The sequence below is a fragment of the Argopecten irradians genome, chromosome 3, assembly GCF_041381155.1.
Source record: "Argopecten irradians isolate NY chromosome 3, Ai_NY, whole genome shotgun sequence".
In the NCBI taxonomy this organism is placed as follows: Eukaryota; Metazoa; Mollusca; class Bivalvia; order Pectinida; family Pectinidae; genus Argopecten; species Argopecten irradians.
The window spans coordinates 34,983,805-34,998,094 of NC_091136.1; the positions used below are offsets into that span (position 1 = coordinate 34,983,805).

At 35.1% G+C, this 14,290-nt stretch overlaps 1 protein-coding gene across 2 annotated transcripts in view; it reads left to right on the forward strand.

Moving 5' to 3' along the window:
- LOC138318360 (fermitin family homolog 2-like) overlaps positions 1–13,099 on the forward strand; it is a 39,173-nt gene extending 26,074 nt beyond the window's left edge. For both annotated transcript variants that reach the window (XM_069260654.1, XM_069260653.1), the window contains exons 7-13: positions 5,519–5,626; positions 6,070–6,260; positions 6,520–6,647; positions 6,967–7,073; positions 7,562–7,780; positions 8,875–9,021; positions 9,585–13,099. In XM_069260654.1, coding sequence (XP_069116755.1) covers positions 5,519–5,626; positions 6,070–6,260; positions 6,520–6,647; positions 6,967–7,073; positions 7,562–7,780; positions 8,875–9,021; positions 9,585–9,890 — 1,206 coding nt within the window. In that variant the 3' untranslated portion in view covers positions 9,891–13,099. The remainder of the gene's footprint in view (positions 1–5,518; positions 5,627–6,069; positions 6,261–6,519; positions 6,648–6,966; positions 7,074–7,561; positions 7,781–8,874; positions 9,022–9,584) is intronic.
- The last annotated feature ends 1,191 nt before the right edge of the window (positions 13,100–14,290 follow it).

Consider the following 14,290-nt stretch of genomic DNA (forward strand, 5'->3'; position numbering starts at 1 on the left):
AGCAAGAGCTTGAAAAATAGCATATTCTATGGTCAACAGCGGGGAAATTACAGAGCTGGGGACTTCTTTACCAGACTGACCAGATTGATATGAGAGAGAAAAGAGAGGGAGGGGGGAGTAATTTATCAATGAGAAGTTGTGAATATGTGAAAGTTTAGAAAAATCTTGATAATGGATATTTTCTTTATTTTACAATCATTGTCCAGTTTCCGTGTAAATGCCGTGGACGAATTAATCTAATATAAAACATGTAAAAATTGTGTTGTGGTAGCCGCCCTATACCAAGTGAACCATATGCTAATTCAGACCAGTGTTTTTGATTTTTTAACCACGCGAAAGAAACAGTAATCCAACAATCTATACTATACCTCCCTCAGAGCTTAAGATGTTATGAATGCTGTGAACCATCAAGTGCTAAAATCTGCTAACAATATAGCCCCAGTGATAATTTCATGGTGATGTTACCGTTTAAACAACACCGAGTTCAGTCATCTGTGGCTGATGGCACTAATGTGACTCAGCGTGCTGCGGTTAATCACTACAAGTCTAGAATTATACAGACATGTGTCCCGCACGACCCCAGGGGCACAGATAGTTATCTAATAAGTGGCACAGCCAGGCTTGAGGACAGCACATACCTTATTATTAGCTGTTAAGGAGAGTAAACAAACACTACTATATGTGGAAAAAATGGACTCCAAAATGTGTGGTAAATTATACATGTTATCAAAGTTAGAAAAAATATTGAAAGTGATCTTCTTCAGATCTGATTATCATCTTATCTTTATTTTCAGCAAATAATAGCTGTGTTAGGAAAGGTAGATGGTAAAAACAAGAAAGAGATTGTAAAAATGTGATGTCGGGGTATTGTCTTTCAAACAATTGCCACAGCAAGCATAGGTAATATCTATATTTCATAAGGAATAAGGATACTAACTCTATCTCATACTAATGTATCAAGTTCTGATTTACAATGTGTATCATCCTATGAACAATTACCAGTAGTCATTTAAGGACAGCTATGTCGAGAGCCTGTTTTGATGGTAAATAGAAGATCTAATGTTAACTTTATAGTGTTGTCATGCTGAAATGTACACCAGCATAGACACCCTGCCAAGTTATATACACTGTACCAAATGATTGAGTGATGAGTTGCCTAACTAAGGACTAAGGCATCTTTTATCTGTGTTTAAGCTCTGGAATGAAGGTATGGAGATTTTCCTATCATTTCCTTCCTTATTGAATAACTTGATTGGCCATGCGATTTGACCTTTTGACCTTGTAATCAGCCATCGAGGTGTAACAGTGAGTTATGATGAGGGAAGGAAATTGTTCTTTATGGAGGAAGTTAGCTATAGGCGATGTCTGTGCAGCTTTGCTTGCTGAGGACGGACATCCTTGTTCATATACAGTTGACCCGACTAGCATGTTATACATTGTAGATTACCCTTCTTTGCACAATCCTGATGAATCAGTCCATCAACTTGCAGACAAATCTTCAGCTTTTACTGTTCTTTACTCATCAAATGGGCACTGTTCTAATGCTATTCCCTGAGATAGCTACAAAGGTGAAAAAAGCTAGACATGACAAGACATCCATTAGCTATAGACTGAAGGAAAGGATGGAATTCATTAACCAAATTACCTAATGTACATTTCTCATTAAAACCCTGTGCTGGTAGAAGATGCCACCAGGATAGACACCGAGGTCGGATAGAGGTTTAACTTTGACGTGGGATGTAATTGAGATAAATACATTTATAGTCAAAACACTGGTGTATTTTATGTGTGTATAATAGTGAGGTTGTCAGAATGGTTCCATCAGCTAGGGATAAAAATCAGTTTTAATGCAAACAATATAATTCTATTCTAAAAACAAAAAAACAATGCAGTTTGTTGGAGGTATTTAACGAAGACCTAAAAATAGATTTTAAAATAATTGCATTATTTACACTAGAAGTATTTGCTAATGGTGAAACTCCAACACCAGTTTGTGAACGTTTGGAAACTGAATTACAGTGATAGTAACACATAGCATTTTGGCTCGGGCTGCTGGGCTTGGCATTGTGCCAAATGTGTGCTGAATTGGGGTCAAAGGTCAAAGAGAGTAGGACATGCATGCATGCACTTCAGATATACACAAACCTACATATAATTGGAGGCAGCAGGCAACACACTGACCCAAACCGTAGCTTAAAGTCTGTATACACTTACATTGGATTCTATATATAAATACATTTGGTCAAGCATTTTAGCTCATCATTTCACAAGATTGTTCCTCATCATTTTTTTTCTGTAGAAGATACCAATTTTGTCATAAAATGAGAAAAAAAAATATTGGACGAAATAAAATTAAATGATTGTATTGGAAAAAATAGAATAAAAGAATAGAAATAGTCGTCTAGTTGCCTTTTAATTGGATTGTAATGATTCATTATTGAGCAAGTCATTAGCTACAGCACAAACATACAGAATTTGAAAATAAGATCTTTGACTGTTGATTGGATGATAAACTTAGCAAAACTCTGGTCTAAGTACATCCTGATTGAATGTACAACTGTATTAATTTACCAATTTAAAGTAAAATGTATAAAAACCACTGGTTGATGATGACTGACAGCACAGTGTTGGTAATATTTTAATGTACTTATTTATAAGGAGGTGGACAGGAAACTCGGCAATTCAGATATATATACTTATGTTGTTGTTGTGATAGACATCCGAGGTCTCACAAATAACTTGAGGATCACTTGAGTTCGTTTGTATCCGGAATGTTCTAAAGCTTCAAGTTGTATAATGTGGTTTTTGTTGTGGTTGTTTAAAAATAATGTTGACCTGGTTACGGATGCGTTTAAATTTTTATTTGAAAGAAAATTGATTTTGTGTTATAATCTTTTGGAAAAACATTCTCACCAAAATAGTTTCTAGGTGTCTGACATTCTTCCACTTGTTGGTGGGAATTTGATGAGTGTTTGTTGCCTTGTACTTATATATTCATAGGTCTTTGCCTTTTCTCCTGGTACTCTGTTGCATCACAGCCAAAGCCTTGCATAACTGTTGGTAATTACCAGGTAGCAGAACTGAAATTGTACATGACTTCTGACAGATCATCAAAAAATATTTTTGTACTCTGATTCGTATCCATCCATCTTTTTCTGCATCAGAGCATCACCTGAGTATTGAGTCATGTTAAAGTTAAAAATTGGTGCATAGACAATAAGGCTTTAACGGTAATTTGTAAACTTCAAACACTCATTATACATTTCAAAAGTTAAAGTTCTTTTGAAACGGTGTTAGGTTTAGTATACATGAATAAACATGTAGAATTCAATAAGAAATTAGTACAAATGAATGTTTGAAGGCTGTTCCAGTTTCAATATTGACTCAGAAGTAAACCTCAATTTTACTAGAGTGCACAAATGGATTGTAGCTTTCTGCTTGTCATGCAATAGAGATTTAGCAGACAGATAGTTCACAAACAAATGTAATAGGAGGTGAAATTAGCTACAGTTGTACCCTTAATCATTGTATGTATCCAGGTTTGATCAATAGGTTAAACGTAACACTGTCACAGTATAGCTAATTAGAATCAAAATGAAATGTATGATTGTAGCAAGGTGTTAGAGGGATGACCTGCATTATCAGAAAGACAAAACATGAAATGAAGGCCTATACATATGCAACTATTTGTGCCCATTGTTTCCCTATGTGTGCCTGTTACACGAAGTACACTATGAATAGGACCCTTCTTTCAGTAGAACAGAAATAAAATTAGTTTCAATTACGATAAAACAGTACCATGATGTTTTGGAAGACCTAGATTTTGAAAAAGTACATGTGTCATTGTAGAAGTGTAATGAAGATGGCCCTGTTTAACCAGAACAGTATCAGGTTATGAGATAGAGAGTTCTGATGTTTTTGAAGGGTGTTGATTTTGGCTTATAAGAAGGTATTTTGGGTATCAAACAGGTTTAATTTCATTCCTATTAAGCTGTGTTTCTAGCTACAACATTGGCAGAATCGTGTTTTTATGCGATCTAGATAAGATAATGGCTAGCATCTGTATTTTTGGAATCTGTTGATTTTGGCTGATGAGAACGTATTTTTGACACAAGAATGGACTTGATTTAATTTCCTCTAAATACATGTAGTGTTATTTACCTCAATCTATACTTGGAAAGACTGCTAGATCTACAGTAGTGAAGTGGATAAAGCATCATATATTCTGCCTGTAATCCTTCACTTTTGGTTTAAGGATCGATTCTGATGTATAAGCCCTACATAAATGATACTACCATGTATTGAGCGTAGGTTGAATGGGTTGTTTTTCTTTGAATCACTATTCTCTGTCACCAAAACTCGACCCATCCTTAGATGAATGTAACTTTCAAAAGGACATCAAATATTGAAAATTTAAAGTTTGAATAGTTAGACATTCATTGACACCTAGCTTGCACCCACCTATTGCCTTCCAGCCACCCTCCACACTTCAACCCAACCCACTTAGCCCTCCACCTCACTACAGATCACTGTGCTCCTCTGTATTCGGACATCGTGTTTCTCTCCACATCGTCTCAGTCATTGAACTCCATCCAGTTATGTGTGCCTCATCATAGTGAATACTGCCTATGTGCTGTGTTTTCCTTTGATGAGTCTAGTGTAGCCCTTCTGATGTTTTCATGAGCCGTGCTATGTTAAAAAGCCTGTTTACTGTGTACAGATATATCTGTTTTGAGGGCTAAACTCCTAGGATTAAGTTCAAGAACATGCATTGCACTTCATTAGTGAACTTTGTTAATACACATTGCACTCAATTAAGAAATATTTCCAAGCAAACCTTTACCTTCTTTTAACTACATTTCCAAGATACATTTATCACAAAAGAAACATAAATACTCAAAATTTGATTACATTTGTGTATCAAAGCTACAGATCAAACTACATTATATGTTATAAATAGAGTAAGCTATATACCACACACAAAGATAAATCCTCCCCACTGATACATACAGGTGCCAGTACCAATAATACAAGCCCTCCTCATAACTCCCACACATTATAATACCTCCCCCACCCTCGACAACCTTTCATGGATTTACTTTAAAGTAGCTAATGTGTACTGTAATGTGCTAGCTCATTTAGCTTTCAGGTTAGATGTAAAATCCATAAAAAGAATACAGTACAAGACTTGAGTTTCACCTTCAACTGTGGAATAATTCTTGTAATTTGCTATTGAAAAGTTCCTAACAATAATCTATTCCACAGTATTAATAGGCAGTAATACTGTTACGTAAATTTGTTCAAAATACATATGGTACCCTCTACAATAGAAATAGATAATACCAAAGCCATGTTTTCAATAACAAATATTACTTAATTTTAATGAATAAAGTTGTTTGCTCAAACAATTTTGAAGAGAACCAGTTGCATATTTAAAAGGAAATGCTCAACCTTGAATGTAATTTGCCTTGACTTTTGTGTGGGTGTATCTGGTAACCTTGACCTTTGTTAATTGCAGTATGATTCTGTACGGATTAACCAGATCTATGAACAGGCCAAGTGGAATATCTTGTCAGAGGAAGTGGACTGTACCGAGGAGGAAATGATGATGTTTGCAGCACTACAGGTACATGATCATTTAGTTACCACGGTAACAAACGCCTGTCAGAGGTTGCCTTGGCAACAGATTTTAATGTCTGTCAGAGGCAAGTGGTGCATCATAGTTTGTAAATAAGTGAAGTCTGGTCACAACATGTGGTTTGTTTATGCTGGAAATTGAAATAAAAATTCTTTGTAGACACACGATCTGTTTGTCATATAACAGATGATGGTTGTAAATTGTGTTAGGTGAGTGTCTAATACCATACTTATTCTGACACAAAGGGAAGAGGCAAGTCTCTACAATATGTGAAGATTAAAACTCATATGTTCATTTTGTAGTTTTTATATGCCCTGTTCCCCACCTGTAAAACTATATGTGGTGATGTATTTTGCATTCTTCAATATAAGGGAGATAACTCCTCCAGTCTTGTAACAAATTGTATAACAAAACATTTTATTATATTACAGCTGCAAATCCAGACACAAGTGAGTCAACCTCAGCCTAACGACTCCATGGACAACGGCGGCCATTCCCTGGACACAGACGATATAGATGCTGACCTTACAAACTTAGAGGAGTCATTGGAGGGATCCATGTTATCTTCACCTGGGGACATCACCGCCATCCCTGAACTTAGTGACGAAATCAAGTTCCTTAAGTAAGGAAATAAAGATATTACAGCAATATACAGTAAAACACAGTTATTATGAACATGCTTACAAAGAATTCATGGTTATAATGTAGTGATTTTTATTGCCCCTCGGGGTTCCTATAAGATGTCTGTAACTATTCTTATACAAAGTGATTTTGTTAGTCTCCAGAGGTTTGTTATAAGTGTTTTATAGTATACCTGGTATATATTATGTTGTGGATACCAACAACAAACCAAAATAACATTTATGTTTAATCTGTTCCAGACCAAAGAAGTTAGCGCTGCGTAAGAGTTACAACAGGGCTTTTTGTACCTTCAAGGACACACACATAGCCTTTTACAAGAGTCGAGGCGATTCACAAGGCGTACCATTCATGAGAATCAACACAAAAGGTACAATTTTATATCACTTGTTTAAATTTTCTCTATTTCAATAGAAAAAATAAGTATAAAGGTTTTACCACAAAAGGTAAAATTTAATTTTACTTGTGTAACTTTACTCAGTTTCCTTTGAAATCATAAGTTGAAAGATTTTACCGGAATTAATGTTCAAACAAATTTGAATTTGATATTTGTATGTATACATTAATTGTATCAATTTTATTTTTAAAAAAAAGGTAAAAGAGTATCTGATGTTGCTTAAAGTTCAAAACTACAATAACATTTGTTTAAAGATTTGTATGATTATATCAATAATTTCTGACTATTGCAGGATGTGAAAGTCATCCAGATCTAAATATATCTTCGAAAAAGTATGGCATGAAACTGTTTGTACCTGAATCTGATGGCATGTCTGAAGTTTGGCTTCGGTTTGATATGGTATGTTGTAGGAAATATCTTATAAGCTGACCAGATTTGGTTATAAGAGCATGTTCCAATTTAGTACAAAGTGTATTTTTGCTCATGCTTGATACTACATTAAGTTGATAAAATGATTAAACAGATGTATTCAAAAGACTTGATAACATGGTTCCTTTACTGCTATATGTGGTAGTATCCATTTATTATCTGGATATAAAAATGGTAAGATTTGTTTCACACAGACAGAAAGCTTGAACCTTGACTTAGTAAAATTAGAAACATACTGAAACTACTGTTTTCAATAAGCATTTTGTCCTTATATCTATCTGTTCTTTTCATGATCCTGACACCTTCATTATCTTTTAATTTGAATATATAATGTACACTCAAGATAACTTTAAATACCAGTGGAAGTGACCCAAGAATAATTAGGCCATTGTGTAAATAATTCCAGTTACCTGTTATTTTTTTACTTTATTGACTGTATACTGTTGATGTGTTAACAGGAAGAGCAATACTGTAAATGGATGGCAGCCTGTAAGCTTGCCTCCCAGGGGAAGACGATGGCCGATAGTTCATATGAGACCGAGGTCCAGAATCTGAAGACGATGCTGAGTCGACAGCACCTGTCATCTCAGCCTGGAACCTCCCCTACGATCCAAGTAGACATCAACTCAGAGGACTTTGTCGCACCTCGCTTTTATAAGAAGATAAAGTCAAAACAGGTAAGTGTTTGTAAGAGATATCTTTTGATATAATATTTCATATCTTTTGTAATATTGTGTTGATCATTTTAAAACAATGATCACAGTGATACCTGTTGTATCAGGTCTGTCCTTTTGTTGTGTCGCCTGCAACGCAAGAGCGACACTTATGTATCACTATGTCGGCGTCGGTGTCCGGGAAACGGTTTCTGTGCGATAACTGAAGTATTTATTGTCCGATTTCAACTAAATTTGGTATATAGCTTTATATTAAGGAGATCTCGGATGAGTACAATAATGGTCAAAATCCGTCAATATTTGCAAGAGTAACGGGACTTTAAAATCGTCAAAACAGAAAAAATCCATGGTTTCCGCTCGATAACTTAAATATTTATCGTCCAATTTCAACCAAATTCCATAAATTGTTTTATATGAATGAGTTCTCAAATGAGTTCGATTATGATCAAAATCCGTCAATATTTGCAAGAGTTACGGAACTTTAAAATCGTCAAAACAGAAAAATCCATTGTTTCCGCTCGTTAACTTAAATATTTATCGTCCAATTTCAACCAAATTTCATAAATTGTTTTATATCAATGAGATCTTGGATGAGCTCAATAATGGTCAAAATCTGTCAATATTTTCAAGAGTTACCGGACTTTAAAATCATCAAAACAGAAAAATCCATGGTTTCCGCTTGACAACTTAAATATTTATTGTCCAGTTTCAACCATATTTGGTATGTTGCTTTATATTAATGAGATCTTAGATGGGTTCGATACTGGTCAAAATCTGTCAATATTTGCAAGAGTTACGGGACCTTAAAATAGTCGAAACATGGCTTCCGCTTGAAAACATTAGTATTTATTGTCCGATTCCAACCAAATTTGGTATATTGCTTTATATCAATGAGTTCAAAATCTATCAATATTTGCAAGAGTTATGGAACTTTATTTCTTCACCTAAATTATTAACAATATTTTCAACTGTAAATAACTATTTTTTGTGATGCTGTGCAGGCGACACATCCACTTCCATAGAATTCTTGTTTTGATGTGATGTTACATATTGTCTATGAAGTCACACTGTTCATATATGTTTATATGTATTTACAGCTACAACAGAGAATACTGGAGGCCCATGCTAACGTACAGAATCTGAACTTGATTGACGCTAAGATGGCCTTCATCAAGGCTTGGCAGGCCCTCCCAGACTTTGGTATAACTTACTTCATTATCAAACAGAAAGGTGCCAAGAAAGAGGTAAGACAAATCAATGTATAGTTGTAACTGGTCAGTGACCAAATCTGGCCAAGGACCATGGTCAGTGACCAAATCTGGGCCAAGGACCATGGTCAGTGACCAAATCTGGCCAAGGACCATGGTCAGTGACTAAATCTGGCCAAGGATCAATTCTTGCCATTGCATGTGTATTGTATGATTCTTAGCAAATTTCAAACCAGTTTTTGTGGAAACCTGCATTCAGTGTCTTCTAGCTATCAGAAGATGACTTTATTCATGAAGACAGATACACATGAGATGGTAAGAATTGGTCTGCCAGTAAAAGTCAGAAGGACACTATTTGTACATCAAATTATAGTAATTCTTTGAAATTCTTTATCTGGAAATCTTTGCAAATGAACAGTTTGAGATTCTTATTTTGTAGGAAACATTTAATTCTTAAACAGTTACAAAGAATATCAAGTTTAAAAAAAAAATATATATAGATAGAATGTAAATTGTGGTGTATCCAATTGAATGGTATACTTATGTTAGAAAAGGGAGTCATATGAATATAATCCAAATTGACAATTAATATTTTACAGGAGTTGCTGGGAGTAGCTTACAACAGAATCATCAGAATGGATGTATCATCAGGAGACTCACTGAAGACCTGGCGCTACAACACACTGAAAAACTGGCACGTCAACTGGGAAGTGAAACAAGTGTTTCTGGACTTTGAGGGAGAGCGGCTAACATTTTCATGTTTAAATGCTGACTGCAAAGTGGTTCACGAATACATAGGAGGCTATATATTCTTATCAATGAGATCACAGGACAAAAACCAGACCTTAAATGAGGAGTTGTTCCACAAACTTACAGGGGGATGGAATAAATCTATTGTCTTGTGATCACAACATTAGTGCCTATTAATATCTCGTCATAGATAGCCTTACTTAACCGGCCAATATACAGTCACTAATGGTCAGTATATCTGGAGAATGTTGTCACTTACCGGTGAGTAAAGCTGGATTATATAAGCTCAGCATACAGATAGAGCTGGCCCAGGATGTTATACACACAGACTCCCCATAGGTGGCGCTAGTTGTGTTCACATTCTGTTTTAACAAAAAGAGGCTCTTCAGAAACTGCTGTTCAAACTGAAGTGAAGAGAGATGGAAAAATCAGATATCATAAAATGAAAATGAAAAAACTTTGATTACCTGAACAAGTGAATATCCCAAGTGTTCTGTATAACCAGGTTATGGGAGATTTGCTTGTATTCTAGACACCAGTTACTCAATCACCTGATTAAAATCAGGATGTGATCAGAAACAATCACACTGCTGTAGTCAAAACATGTACAACATTCATTGTTTAGCTTTAAAGCCGTTTTATTATGGTCAGTGTAGTATACATACATGTGTTGATGCTGCATGATCTCCAAATTCTCATCAAATACGCAATTAAGCTTCTGTTTTACTGTTTGGGATCCTCAAATGTTTGAATTCTATTGGTATATTTGTCATGACAGGGCCTCCCTTATGTTTTAATGCGAGAAAGGTCAAATTGTATCATCTATTTGACATTAGGATCCCCTATACAGTCTATAGCCAGTCCAGAGAGACGGATATCGCCAGCATGTAATTTATTGCTTGCTAATTAAGTCAGGTCAGTCAAAGACTTCATAGTGTCTAGATTTTTATACTGTCAGGATTATATACAAGTAAAATTAGTTTTCGTCACAACCTTATCAAGAAATGCATTTAATGCATGTAGTTTCATTCTGAACAGAAAGAAAAAGAAATGTCAGGACAAATGATAAGGGGAGAAAACTCTTTGTTTCTACTTAATAACCCAATAGCCATTTGGCACCGTAAAATGCTTCCAAACAAATTTAAGACAAGTTAATACTCAGGTGAACAGAATTAGCTTTAACAGAAAAGTACAGTGAACATTTGTGTCTAAATTAGAAGGGCATTGTAAACCAGAGAATCGACATTGATGAGATAACTGAGTGTTACAAGTGTGATACACACGATATATTCATGTGGTATTATTTAAGGATGTATGTAACCAACGTTTCACATAAAGAAACTTAATGTTATTTCTTTACATGTATCTATGTGTAACGACTGCTAAAATGTATCTCAGAATTGTTTTAAAAGTCATTCATTCTATATTTGAAAACATTTTTATTATGAAGTGTGGTTTACTTTACTTTAGTGGAGATGAAAATCTCTGTAAATTTTTACTATCCCCAATATGTGATGCTCATAAAATGATGCTGTTCTGTTACCCTGGTAACCATTTTTGTGGTGCATTTTTATGTGTACATGTTCGTGTCACTTCTGTCAATAGGTTTATGTTGTATTGTTTTTTGTGTGTTTGTAAAATAAGAAAACAAATTTGCAGAGTTATATATAAAGGCTGTATACATTGTATAGATATATTTATGTCATTTTATAATATATTTACCAGTATAAATTAAAATTAAACTCAACCAATTTGTTTCTGGTGCTATGCCTTTTAATTTCAGTAGTACTACTGGTTATGTTAATTTTGTTTACAATTTGAAATTATGTCCCTTTCCTTGAAATGTTGATGTAATAAAAACAAACACTTGACATCTATTCAACTGTTAAAAGGACGTCCATGAAACATTGTATGTTAAGTCACTATAACATTGATCTCGAATGAACAAAGAAAACAAAAATTGTTCAAAGACCAGTGCAATTTGATTGTCAGTATAAGATTAATTTGACAACATAAGACGAACCTAATGATTTTTCAGGTCTATCTAGATAACTTACAGGCTAGATTAATTTTAATTTTAAGATAAAATATTTAAATTCAATGTAATTCCCAGAGTCAAATGCACTCAACCCTTTGAGTCTGACTCTAGATCTGGAAGAAGAAGAATTCAAAATCTATTTTTATGCTCTAAGCTGTTTATTTTGTTGCTCCTTGCAACTTCAGTGATGGAATTAAAAATTGTTTTCCAAAATATGTTATATACACCAAGAAAATATGCAGTGAATGTAATTTATGTTTGAAATATTGATTTTTCTATTGTTAAAACACATTGTTTTCACTTATTTTTTCAATTTTTATTTTAACCATATTTCGCTTGTAACAACTGCTTTTTCATCTGACTTCACCAGCGATTCATTTACATACATATTCATCAATTTGTTAAAGTTTCTGCATTTAGTTGTCAATTGACCAGATGTGAACTTGAGCTGACTGGTCAAGGTAAGAGCGGCTAGAAAAGGTCAAACTGACTGGTCATTTTAAAGTCAGACTGACCTGACAAGGTCACACTGACCAACTGTGGTTACCCTGTGTAGAGATAGATAGGACATTCTTACAGAGCTGACCAATAAACACCCACAAATATTACATTACTAGGTCTATAGAAACTCCATACATATTATACATGTAGTCTTCCAAGTAAATCTCAAATATATGGAATTGGACAGAATAGTATAATATCACAGTTGAAAGATCACAAGCTCAAAAACAAAAAGTAAAAATGTGTAAATCTTCATAAATGAGATGTACAATCTAAATATGCATTAATTCCAACAAAGTTCACTGTGATTTCAATATTGCTCAATAACCTGTGTTGCTGCACCACTTTTGTATATATAGTTATAGGCCTTCTTAATGTTGAAATCTCAGGGTTATTTCACATGCATTTTGAGGGAATGAATATTCATTACTCATGCATTTTGACGGAATTTTGAATATTCGTTACAGATGCACTTTAATAGAACGATGAATATTCATAACGCATACATTTTGATGGAATAATCAACATTTAAGAACAGACAATATCAACTGTTGGTCAGCCCTGTGACAATGTCCTGGATGTTGTTGTTTGCTATGGATGTAACATTTAATTACCATGTTTTACACATTCATACTGTGTCTTATATCGCCATGTTTGTCGTCCGGTCACCACGTTAACGTCCTCGTCACCTCTCCTATGCCGAGAGACACTGAAGGGGACAGGGCTTTGTGGACAATACTGGACAGCTGTGGTTTGTTGATAGAGAAATATGTGCCTCTCTGATATTACCGATAGCTAATATGAAATAAATAATTTTAAAACGTTTGTGATGGATCTTTTATTATTTGTTCCCAGGTGTGGGTATCCAATAGTGTGAACAGAGCCAAGTAGGCATTCCTGCCATCTCTCACTGAACGTACCTTTTACTGTGACATTGATAATAGAAAACTTGTAAAATCTGACATATGTTCTGTTGTCCACATACGATTCTCATTTTGAGAAAATTTTAGACCTAGATAAGAATAGCAGAGCTTGTACAATCCTTTGCATTATTTTTGTGTTTGGATGATTACGTTAGCTGCTATGGTCATTTTAGGATGTGTCAGGGTTTGATGTATACCAGAACAATATTCTTGATGAAAGAGAGGCCCATAGGCCTAGTCGATTAACAGACTCCCCAGTTACATGATCTTACTGTAATACACATAACGTTAATGATGAAGGAGAGGCCCATAGGCCTAGTCGATTAACAGAGGCCCATAGGCCTAGTCGATTAACAGACTCCCCAGTTACATGATCTTACTGTAATACACATAACGTTAATGATGAAGGAGAGGCCCATAGGCCTAGTCGATTAACAGACTCCCCAGTTACATGATCTTACTGTAATACACATAACGTTAATGATGAAGGAGAGGCCCATAGGCCTAGTCGATTAACAGACTCCCCAGTTACATGATCTTACTGTAATACACATAACGTTAATGATGAAGGAGAGGCCCGTAGGCCTAGTCGATTAACAGACTCCCCAGTTACATGATCTTACTGTAATACACATAACGTTAATGATGAAGGAGAGGCCCATAGGCCTAGTCGATTAACAGACTCCCCAGTTACATGATCTTACTGTAATACACATAACGTTAATGATGAAGGAGAGGCCCATAGGCCTAGTCGATTAACAGACTCCCCAGTTACATGATCTTACTGTAATACACATAACGTTAATGATGAAGGAGAGGCCCATAGCCTAGTCGATTAACAGACTCCCCAGTTACATGATCTTACTGTAATACACATAACGTTAATGATGAAGGAGAGGCCCATAGGCCTAGTCGATTAACAGACTCCCCAGTTACATGATCTTACTGTAATACACATAACGTTAATGATGAAGGAGAGGCCCATAGGCCTAGTCGATTAACAGACTCCCCAGTTACATGATCTTACTGTAATACACATAACGTTAATGATGAAGGAGAGGCCCATAGGCCTAGTCGATTAACAGACTCCCCA